The sequence below is a fragment of the Anabrus simplex genome, chromosome 1, assembly GCF_040414725.1.
Source record: "Anabrus simplex isolate iqAnaSimp1 chromosome 1, ASM4041472v1, whole genome shotgun sequence".
Classification (NCBI taxonomy): Eukaryota; Metazoa; Arthropoda; class Insecta; order Orthoptera; family Tettigoniidae; genus Anabrus; species Anabrus simplex.
The window spans coordinates 924,432,163-924,444,264 of NC_090265.1; the positions used below are offsets into that span (position 1 = coordinate 924,432,163).

General features: G+C 39.8%; 1 protein-coding gene across 1 annotated transcript in view; it reads left to right on the forward strand.

Annotated features, from left to right (window-relative positions):
* Positions 1-12,102, forward strand: part of Fife (regulating synaptic membrane exocytosis protein fife) — a 969,278-nt gene that overhangs the window by 933,425 nt on the left and 23,751 nt on the right. Inside the window, exon 24 of the mRNA XM_068225089.1 lies at positions 801-1,295. Coding sequence (XP_068081190.1) covers positions 801-1,295 — 495 coding nt within the window. The remainder of the gene's footprint in view (positions 1-800; positions 1,296-12,102) is intronic.

Here is a 12,102-nt window from a genome sequence, read left to right on the forward strand (position 1 = left end):
ATCTTCAACTCCAACGGCCCGACGTTCATGATTCACCTTCAACTGTCATCAGCAGCCGACATAGACCATTTCATCTCCACCGGCGTCCGTTTCTGCAGGCGAACCTACCGAGTGGAGCACTCTCACTCCCCACCCCGTACCGACCGCTCCCCTCCTCTTACCCCCTCACATAGCCCACCACCTGCCCCGCCACCCACCCCACCATCGCAAGTCATCTATCCACCTACCCCACAGTTGCCCTTCTTTCTACCGCCCCTCCCGATATTGGACCTACTTCGCTTTCTCGCCACCTCCATTACCAACATTACCACAATCCTCTATTACCTTCTATCCCAACATTACCCTACTCCTTATGCCAACTATACACTGAACCCCCCTATTGTACCAGCACAATTTATGTAACCACTTCTGTAACTCATTGTAATTCATTGTAATTGTCTTTTTCTGGTTTGCGCACCCGAGATACGTAGATATGCAAATAAATTTCTCGTCACTCTTCCCCTGGTGTTTGCAGGGGTTTGCTTGCGCGGGGTGCTTTGCGGGTCATCCCTGGGTCCCGGCTTGTTGTCACGGTGTCCTCGCGCCCATCTCATATCTTTCTTCCTCCTCTGGTATGTACGACACATACCCCCTACACTTTAATATATTCAATGATTCTTTTCCTTTATCTACAGCCTAAGAGCTCCCCGTTGAGCTGATGGCCCACCTGCCACTCCTGTGGCAGGAATGAAATAAATTATTTCGCTTCGCTTCGGCCTTCACATCCACCAAAATCACGTCCCGCCTCATCATTTTTTCAGCTGGGTGGCCCTCAGCTCATTGCCAACTCAGCCGGCCCAAGGAACAAGAAATAGGCAGACACCTAGTTGGCTGTCGCCTCCCAACTCCGCCATGTGTCTTTGTCTCATTACTGGCGTGGACATCACTTACGACGACCACTTCATACTCACTGAACTTCACAAGTCTGGCTCCTCCATCCGCAAAGTTACCAGGGTCCAGGATCGTTCAACTTCACGCCCTTCACTGCTGGTCCTGGCTTACGTACATCATCCAGATGACCTGGAAGCCCTGGTAACCACCGGCGTGACCATCAACGGCAGGCTTCATGCTGTGGAGTATCCTCCGGACTCCATCTACCAGCAACTGCACTATGATCCTTCTGCCATTCCCAGTATTTTCTCACATCACTTTATCCTTCCCCAGCCTCCCCTACCGCCCCCCACCATCATTACGTCCACACTCATCACTACTACAACCACTACCAGCACCATCACCACTTCTGCCAATATTACCCCGTCAACCTCTACCTTTACTACTACGCCTAGCCACCTCTCTCCTATCATGTCCACACCCGCCACCTCCCGCTCTGCCACTCTATCTAGTCCCCAGCAGCCCTCTGCCAACTTCCCGGATGACACCACAACAGCTCAACTACCCTCTCACGACCAAGCAACCTCTGCAACAGCACATCACACGCTTCCATCTCCGATCTGTGTACTCCGTGGCGTTGACCCAGCCATCACCGAAGAGGTCCTATTGAATGATCTTCAAATGGCAGGCATTCCGGCACGTCGAGCATATCATATTTTCAACACCAAAGGCCCGACATTTATGGTCCGCCTCCAACTTTCCTCAGATGCAGACGTTCAACAGCTGATCTCCACTGGCATCCGACTCTACGGGCGAACCTACAGAGTGGAGCACTCTCGCTCCCCACCCCGTGCCGTACGCTCCTCTCCTCATAGCCCCCAACCAACCCCGCCACCCCCCCCCCCTCCACCCGCCGCAAACCGTTTATCAACCTGCTCCACCACCCACCTTCGTCCTACCGCCCCTCCCGATATTAGACCTTCTCCGTCTTATCGCCACCTCCATCACAAACGTCACCACCTCCCTATATTACCTAATGTTGCAATACTACCCCAGTCCTTCTTCCTACAACATCATATCGAACCCGCAAACTGTACAATCACAATATATGTAAAATCTTTGTATGTCACTCTATGTAACTTCTCTTTCCAAACTGCGCGCCCGAGATACATAAATAAGTTATTGTCGGTGCTTTGTGTGTCTCCCCCCCCCCGGGGCCCGGCTTGTTGTCGTGGTGCCTTTGCACCACTCCATTATCTTTTCTCCTTTTCTTGTATGTACAAGACATACACCCACTTTTAATTTTTCTTTTCTAATCACTTATTCTTCACCTACGGCCTAAGAGTTCCTAGTTGAGCTGATGGCCCGCCCTCTCCTCGAATGAGAAGAGGGAATGAAATAACCTTTTGATGATGATGATGGCCTCCACGATATGCACTAGCCAGCATCTTGGTAGGTGTGCTAGGTACCAACTGATGAGCTCAACCTAGCACACGAGGGCGAAACGCTGGCAACCAGGAATGAGTTAGCTGGAAAATATATAATGTCCAATAACGGACCATTTATATTGGTATTATCTCTTCCTGGGGCGTCCCAGAGATCTCTTCCCACCAGGGCAGTAGTTTATGACTGCTTTGGGGATCATGCTTCTGTCCATCCCTTTTAGGTGTTCTAGCCAGTTTATCTGGTATTCATAGATGTATTCCAATACAGGTCTGGAGAGATTGATCTATAACCGAATCTCAGCTACAGTACTTCAGCACATTCCAGTTGAACAGGCAGGATTCAGACCTAACAGGAGCTGTTGTGATCAGGTTCTGGCACTAACCAGCCATATTGAGCAGGGCTTTCAAGAAAAAATGAAAATGGTTGCTGTGTTTGTGGATTTATCATCAGCCTATGATACAGTCTGGCAAAAAGGGATGATCCTGAAGTTCCTGAAAACTATTCCTTGCAAGACCCTAGCTTTCTTGCTCAACAACATGTTATGCAATCGCCTAATTCAAGTACATCTCAATGGAAACAGAAGCAGATTCTACAGATTAAATGATGGATTGCCGCAGGGTTCTGTTCTTGCTCCACTTCTCTTCAATCTCTAACCGGCAGATCTTCCATCTACTACGTGCCGAAAGTTTATATATGCTGACGACATAGCCCTAATAGCACAGTCCACAAACTTTGAGACTGCTGAAGCCATTCTCACACAAGATCTCCTAAAAATGGATAGATACTTCAACACCTGGTGATTGAAACCTAATGTAAACAAAACAGAGATTAGTACGTTCCATCTAGACAACAGGAGAGCCCATTACATTCCACAAGTTCAATTCAGAGGCCAACAGCTAAAATACTGTGCTCATCCAAAATACTTGGGTATTATGCTGGATCGCTCTTTGACGTATAAAGAACACCTCTGCAGAACAGCATCAAAGGTTAAAACACGTAACAACATCCTTCACAAACTCAGTGGCACTAGATGGGGAGCAAATGCTAATGTCCTCCGAACAACAGCTCTTGCCCTAGTATACTCCGTTGCAGAATATTGTAGCCCTGTATGGATCAACAGCACACACACAGGAAAAGTTGATGTCCAGCTGAATGATACCATGAGGACAGTGTCTGGCACACTCAAATCCACACCACTTAAATGGCTGCCAGTATTAACTAACAACCATCCTCCTCACCTTCGAAGGCTAACTGCTCTGAAGAAGGTATGGTTAAAGTATTCTGCAAATACACTCTTGCCAATTCATCAGGACTGCAACCCACAGAAGCATGGAAGATTAAAATCTCGACATCCATCATGGCAACTAGGAAAGAGACTGGTTGAATCACAGTACAACATGAATAATGCCTGGAGGGAAGAGTGGGTTGCTTCAAACCCTGACCAGCTAGGTTTGATATCTGACCCTTGTAGGAAACTTGCTGGGTTCAACTTGCCAAGAAGTATCTGGGCTTCGTTGAACAGGGTGCGGACCGGTCTTGGAAGATGCAACTTCTGGCTCCACAAGTGGGGAAAAATTTCCAGCCCTCATTGCGATTGTGGTGACGTGGCTCAGACAGTCCACAATGTTGTAATGATGTGTCCACTTTGGAGATTCCAGGAAGGATACCACGAACTTCATGCGGCAAGTGAAGAGGCAGTGAATTGGCTAAATTCTCTGGACATTAAATTATAAGTTAATTACCATCGATTGATCCTTTGTCCGATTGTTGTTTTTATCTGCTTTAAGTGTATATAGTTTTAAGTGTGCATATATATAGTTTCTCTGTACCCTCTAAACGCCATACAAAATAAATATAGGTCTGCTTTTAAGGTCATTCAGCACATCTGTATTTCTTTTGTGTTCCCACTTAGTGACTCCTGCTGCTCACCGCATGTATTTCATTTCAGCTGTAGTTATTCTTCTCTCATCGCATTTCCTCAGGGTCCACACTTCACTTCCATAGCAGAGTACAGGTCTTGCCAAGGTTTTGTAGATTTTGAACTAATGGTGGTCTAAAAACTTTATTGATGATTCTCAAACATCTGTTGAATGTGGAGATTTTCTCGGGTATGTCCAGTTCTTCAAAGAAAGACAGTTTGTAGCCGAGGTATTTAAAATCATTTACTCTTTCCAAAATGTTGTTATTTAAGCAGATCTTGCCTCTTACTGGTTCTTAGTTTTCTCAGGGGATACTTCCATTGAGTACTTTTCTGAGACTAGGTTTAGGTTATACATTGAATGCTGTAAATCATCTTCTGAGGTGGCGACTAGCACTAAGTCATCTGCAAATAATATTGTGTCCATCTGTAGATTTCTGTTAATGCGGATGGAACCATGTCTTGTTTCTTTAAATTCTCGTATGTGTGTCTATGTTATGGTTGGTAATGTGGTGTGTTGTGTGTGTGTGTGTGTATGAAGAGGTGAGTATTAAGACGAACATAAATGCCCAGCCCCCAAGCCAAAGAAATTAACTAGAAGTAGCTAAAATCTCTAGCCTGATCAGGATTGAAACCAAGACACACAGGACCGAAGGCCACTATGCTGGCCATTCAGCCAAGGAGCTGGACAAGGACAATATAGGTTTCTTAAAATAATTGTTCTTTCTGTTAGGGTATCTAATGATGTCAGTACTTCTGCAAAGGAATTAAAATGTTGTAATTACATACTTCTCTTTCCTTACAATGACCAAAAATTTTAAGCATTGCATATTAACTTTAGATGCAATTAATCTATGTAGGTCTACAAACTACCACAGAAATACATGATAGTGAGTACATCCCTCCACTCAGGGTTGGTCTCAGGAAAGACATTCAGTTGTAAAACTGGATTAAATCCATACAAAGTGTAGACTCTAAATGGGTTGGGGAAAAAGGCGAAGTAGAAGAGGAAGAATCCATGTAAGTGAATTAATCGGAACAATGGAATTTTTTTCATTATTTTCCCAATGGTTAGCGATAGTGTACTACACATGAATTATTTTTAGTTCCCTCACTCTCTGCTTGTTATTTGCACTGTTATTCAGTGTTGTTTAATTTGTGTGGTGATCGTTGTGAATAAAAGCGGTATTTATTTCGAAGTGTTTCACTTTGGAGGATTGTTTTGGTGGTAGTAATAACTATTTTTTTCAATGGACATGACTCCCAGGAAGCATAGTGCGATTACACCATTATCTCAAAATACTTCTATGACACAAAGAAAATTTGGTGTCAGTGTAGGCACTATAAATAGAATTATTCAGCGGTACAAACAAACTGGATCAATTTCACCGAAGAAAATGGGGAACTGTGGCAGGAAAAAGAAAACTACACCAACTGATGACCGTTTTCTCCTCAGGAGAAGTAAATTAAACCCTAGGATAAAAGCTGTGGACTTGGCACGTGAATTGGTAGAAAGGGGAGCGAATCTGTACATTTTTAATGTTTGCGAAATGGGGAACTGTGCCAGGAAAAAGAAAACTACGCCAACTGATGACCGTTTTCTCCTCAGGAGAAGTAAATTAAACCCTAAGATAAAAGCTGTGGACTTGGCACGTGAATTGGTAGAAAGGGGAGCGAATCTGCACATTTCTAATGTTTGCCATAGACTTAGCTGGAAGGAAAGCCTGCAAACCTGTAAAGAAACACCTTCTAAATGCGCAAGAAACGTCTTTTGTGGGCACATAGTCATCAGGACTGGACAATGGAACACTGAACCTTCTTTTCACTGATGAGAGTTATTTTCAGGTGCAGGGGCAGAGAGTTCAATATGTACACCAAGCGAATAATGAGGCAACAACTTCACATCATTTGTAACAGACCATAAAATACCCCATGCAGAAGATGTTTTGGGGATGTTTCACACATGAAGGATTGGGACCCTTAGTACCAGTTGAAGGGATGATGAAATCCAACCAGTATACCCAAATACTGCAAAGAAGAGTTGTTCCTGAGCTGCAGAAGAGGTTTCCAGATGGTGACAGAATTTTTCAACAAGACCTGGCACCTTGCCATACTTCAAAGAAAGTGAAAACATTTTTCACTGAGAACAATACTCATGTTTTAGAGTGGCCAGGAAACTCTCCTGACATAAATCCTACAGAAAACTTGTGGGTTATTTGCAAAAGGAGACTTGGAAAACTTGATTGTTCCACCAAAGTACATATGATAGAGTCTCTAATTTAAGTATGGTTTCATTATGATGAGTGGTGATTGAAAAATAAGTGCCCAAAGCTTGTAGAATCAATGCCAAATTGTTTGAAAGAAATTATAATAAAACACAAAGGAGGACATATTAGTCATTAGACTGTATTCAAGGTGTTATGTAAATAAATGAAAAAAATGAAAAATGTGTACTTTTTTGCTGCGTTCTGATTAATTCGCATGGGATTGTATTTATTGAACCTTTCTCAGCATGCACCTCTAATCAAAACATAGTTGCATGCCTGTGGAATTTTGGGGACCTCATGTTTTTATAACAACTACAATATTATATTTCAGGATTCATTTAATTTTTATTTACTATTATTATTAACAAAGGGTTTGGCTAAGAAGTACTGTAAAATAGAACCAAATTATAAATTAATTGTTTTATTTATAAAAATTCAGAAAGCCATGATTTTTGACAGAAATCATGTAGACCATTATTTAAGTAAAACAAAATACACTTACTTCTTTTGAAGGCTTTAAACAGCTATAAATCTTCTACTACATTGAAAAGATTCATATTTACTTTCATAAACATGCAACAGTATACATGCGGATTGTGGGCCTGCAAGTCGAATTCTAGGCTGTCATGTTCAGTCAGTCGTTTCATACAACACACAGGCGGGCAATCCAAAAGTATCCTTGATGTATCGGCGTTGTTGTAGAACTTACAATCCAATAATCGAAGATGCGGACAGCTTAACTGGAGCTAAGATAGCTTCGTCACTTCCCACTTGGAAGGCTAGTGCACATTGAGTCATTTGGTGATGAACAAGAGTACCACTTACAATAGACTAAAGGTAAAGTATTCTTAAATTCAAATATCATTAATAGAGAAGATTTCCTCATGAATAGATGAGATTTTCTTCTAAAGATGCAGAGCAAAGTTCTCTACAAAACATAAAGAATTTCACTTTGTTTTCTTGACATGGCAAAAGCCCAAAAGCTTATTATCGTGTCTATAATTGACAATTTACGTGTATTTTCATTCTATTGACTGTTTTAGCAATATGTTTAAATTCAAAAATACATTCCAACCATAGCAAATAAATTTGTAAATATGACTATAAAAATATCCTAAGTAAATATATATACAAATATACGAAAATCATTCTTCTTCTTCTTTACCAATGCTCTGGTGGAGGGATGTAATCACTATTGCAGATTTCTGTATTGGTTGGTAGTGTGTGGAGGTTTGTTCTGTAATATGTATATGAAGAGGAGTGTATTGAGACTATCAAAATTACCCAGTCCCTGAGTCAGGGGAATTAACCAGATGAGGTTAAAATCCCCAACCTAGTTGGGTATTAAACCCAGTACTCTCTGCACTGAACATCTTGACACTGATCATTCAGCTAGGGAGCCAGACAAATACAAGAAGACAATTAGTACAGAAAAATTATTTTCCATGGTACGCATATATTTCTTGTGAGTCACTGTTAGTAGAGTGGCTGACATTCTGCCTGATAACCATTTGAGGTCTAATGAATTGTCTGAGATAAACTTATGTAATCTATTCCAAATTAATACTGATACCTAAAATTGAACTGATTTACATGATGGATTTTCATCTAGTTCTAGACGTACATGTTACAAAGGAAGGTTTCAATGAGGAAATAAAGTATAAGTTAGAAATTTAAGGCCATGGTTGCTTCCTTCCCATTTATAGCCTTTTCCTATCCCGTCATCACCATAAGACCAAATGCCAGTCCCCATGGCCCAAGTGTAGCATGCCTAACTCTCACAAGGAGGTCATGGGTTTGATTCCCGGCCAGGTCAAGAATTTTCGCCTGGTCCTGAGGGTTGGTAGTAAGTTCACTTAATCTAAGTGACCCTAAGTGATTGCAATTGAGAAAATATCTGAGGATGAGAGGGCGACCCCGGTTTAGAAAACCAAGAATAATTACCGAGGGGATTCGTCTCACTGACCATGCCTCACCTCGTAAACTGCAGGTCTCCGAACTGAGCAGCGGTTGCTTAGTAGACCAAAGCAAATCAGGGCTTTAGCACCATAGATTTCTTAATTATGTATATTCTGTTGTATTGTAAAATTCTTTTTCAAATAGATTCTAGAAGCGAAAACGAGAAAATGATATTGCTGAAAACAAAAACTATAATATCAATTTTTTTTAATAATTCAGAATTATTTTTATACTATGTTGTCCACACGTAGAAAATTTCCCGTCAGTATTTGCCATACATCAATACATACATGCGAAATTTATTGGTTAGTAAAATTGTCTTGTTTTTACTAGTGATATATTGTGCCCTTTTCAAGGCATGTGATGCGGTATTCTTCTTTCTCGATTGATGCGCCGGCTGCTCCTGTAAACAAATGACATTACATAATACCTACCGCTCATGTAGACTCTTATCTTCTCAGGGATGGTTACGTCTATCAGCTTTCCTCGGGGTTGACAGGCCACACACGATCGGGGTGAGGAAATGAAAGACGAGGGGTCAACTAAACTACCAAAAATGACGGTACTCAGAGACTGAATTAAATTTGAATAATAAAATGGTTTATTAACAGAGTTGGCAAAATGTGTGAAATGAAATGAAGTTAAATTAAACTCAATAAGGTTGCTGGAAAATAGTGCAATTCAAAATCTCCTCAACAAAATAAAAGATCTGCCTTAATGAATTTGACTGAAGGTCGATGAATTTTAATAATACTCATCACCATCAAACTGGTGCCTTTTATGTACGAGACACAACCACAACAGACCACTGGTCCACTAATATACAGCATTTGAACAAGACACCATGAAATCCATTTAAACCATATCTCAAATAACTAGACTTGCGTAACATTAAATAATTGAATTAATTAATCACACAGATTTCAAAATGTGGATGCCCTAGACTTGTTGACTCAAGTTCAATTACGTTGATAACTACCCAACTGTAAAAATATGATTGTGTACAATAACCATGGTTAATAAAGGAAAATCCATGAACATGGTATCTCACTACCATTTTATTTCTTGGCCACAAACTTGAATAAACATTGGCTGAACCAAGGAAAGTTATCAAATCAAACGTTGATGATGAACAGTTACTTATTTAAATAATTTACATACTACTAGCTGTGATGGCCTGGACACTTTACAAATGACATAGAACAAATTAGGCCAAGTGCCTTAGTTTTACCTTATTAAATGAATTCGACCCTTTTACAAATTAATTTATTTTACCTTGCCGCTGTCTGTATTTGCACAGAGAATGATTAAAATTATATGGCATCACCATCGATGGAGGCAGATTCCATCTTGTCTACTTATTTCACGGCACTTATGACACAGCTTTTTATCAAGGGTCGAATCATTTGCCTAATTAAACTTTTGTAGTGGGGTTCAAAGGTTTTGTGATTTACGATGTCCTAGAGCATAAATGTTTACTTTGATTTTGGCTATGAACGATCTGTGGTCTTGCTAACCTAACACAATGAAATTCATTATTTACAAAATGTACATGACAATGGAGTAATCACAGTGCTCCAAAATATAAATAAATTCAAAATAACCTAACTACTCCTATCTTATTTACATCAATTAAATCATGGACAATCTTTCACATACCTTCTGTCACTATATAAAAATAATATTAAAACACGGTGACCAAAAAATATCCGCGCAAAGCAAAAAGAAACCGTTAAAATAAAATCTCAATATTGAACGTGATCACTGCCTATCAAAATTTAAATAAAATTACGCACAGATCAAGGTGCAGAAAAAAAATCGTAATCAAACAGATTTAAAGTAACAAATAGGGTGAGTTTAATGGCAATCTCGTGACATCAGACGTAAATGTCTTTCAAGAATTTCAACTAAGAATATTACACGTCAAAATAAATACGATTGACTTTCAAAATTTCACACATTGCTTGGTCAGTCCGTTCCATGTCTCAACTCGGTCTCTGATTTGCATATTTCCGAGTGATATATTCATCCCTGGAAAAATTATAAATATGTAAGCCTTCTACCTACAAATGTCACATATATCGTCGAAGATTTAACTATGCTAGTTAAATTATTTACCTCTCAATTCACATTCATCTCATTATTCTCAAAGTAGTACATACTTGTCACTGTAGCCTCGCTCATTTGAATATGGGCCAATCTTTAATAATACATTGTGTCGGACGAATTCATTTATTACGACACCATAATACAACATGGTCCTCAAGCTTCATATTTTCCATTTTTCAATTGCTATTATCAGGGGTATTACCATCTCTTTGTTCATCTATTTCATCTTATTTCACATTCACCTGCCATGAATTATCAGATTTGACCTGCAATGGTTTCCCTATCCTTCTTTATTGACTGTAACAACAAGATTTGCCTGTCAAATACACAGTTATTGAAAATGTGAATCCACGTACTCACAAAGAAAAAGAAAAATAAGCATTTATTTACGTATTAAACACTAAACGGCATAACATAAGGTATGATATCCAGCGAAAATGATCATCTAAAAATGTGATAGTGCAAAATGAATAATAAAATTGGATGCGCTATAATTACAGTTAGTTAAAAAATTAAAAAAACAACTCGGCAGTGTCCACAAAATCAAAGTATCACCTAAACACCATATTATTATATTATGTTAAAATCTGAACTTGTACTGGACATGAAATATCTACCAAAATTTTAGATTCACGAATGTTAGAATAGTAACTCATATCAAAAATGTATCCAGAAATACATGAGAGAAGCTCACTAAGAAAAATACGATTATTTTCGATTATTATATTTATTATTATTATTATTATTGTGACACCATGGCATTCACATCCCGAATTGTCAGATATGATTGTCCTGGTCTCACTTCTAACTCTAACTACAAATAACATCTAAAATATAATTACGCCATCCGGTACGTGAAATTTATTATTATTAAGCCTACATAAATCTCTACCCTAAATTTGACCACTGATTGTTCATAGCCCTCAAGTAAATTGTTACATGATTATAATATGCTCACTTTACCTTTGTGCTGGAAGGCGGGTTGGATGCTCACAGTCCCCGCTACATAATTTTACTCCATTTTCTTCATCTTGCGGAGGCTATTCAACACTTTATACACACGAATTGGATCCATTCTCATGCTTGCGTAGCACACGTAAGATTATTTCACACACGCCTTTTAACAATCATATGAAGAAAACATAAATTACACAGCAATAGATCTCGATGAGTTGACGTGCACTGGCAGGAAGAACATCTACCTGGCGCGGACTTCTGCTGGTTGTCTCTGTTCAGCTTCCTCCTATACCGCTTGTTTACACAAGGGATTTAACATCCATCGACCTCTCTCTGACAAATGAAAGTGAACACCAGTCCTTGTACCGTTAAGCTCCACTAGTAAACAAAGCCTCAAACTGCAATTAGCTCACCTAATGTTTGCTCCCAAATGTCTCAAATGAAATAACCATTTTATAGACTGCGGACGTTTAATTGTAACGTTCCCACGTAAGACATGAAGAAACGTTCATGAGAATACAGTCCTCCAAAACAATACTTCTCCACTAGAATACTAACGTCCAAGCTACACATGAG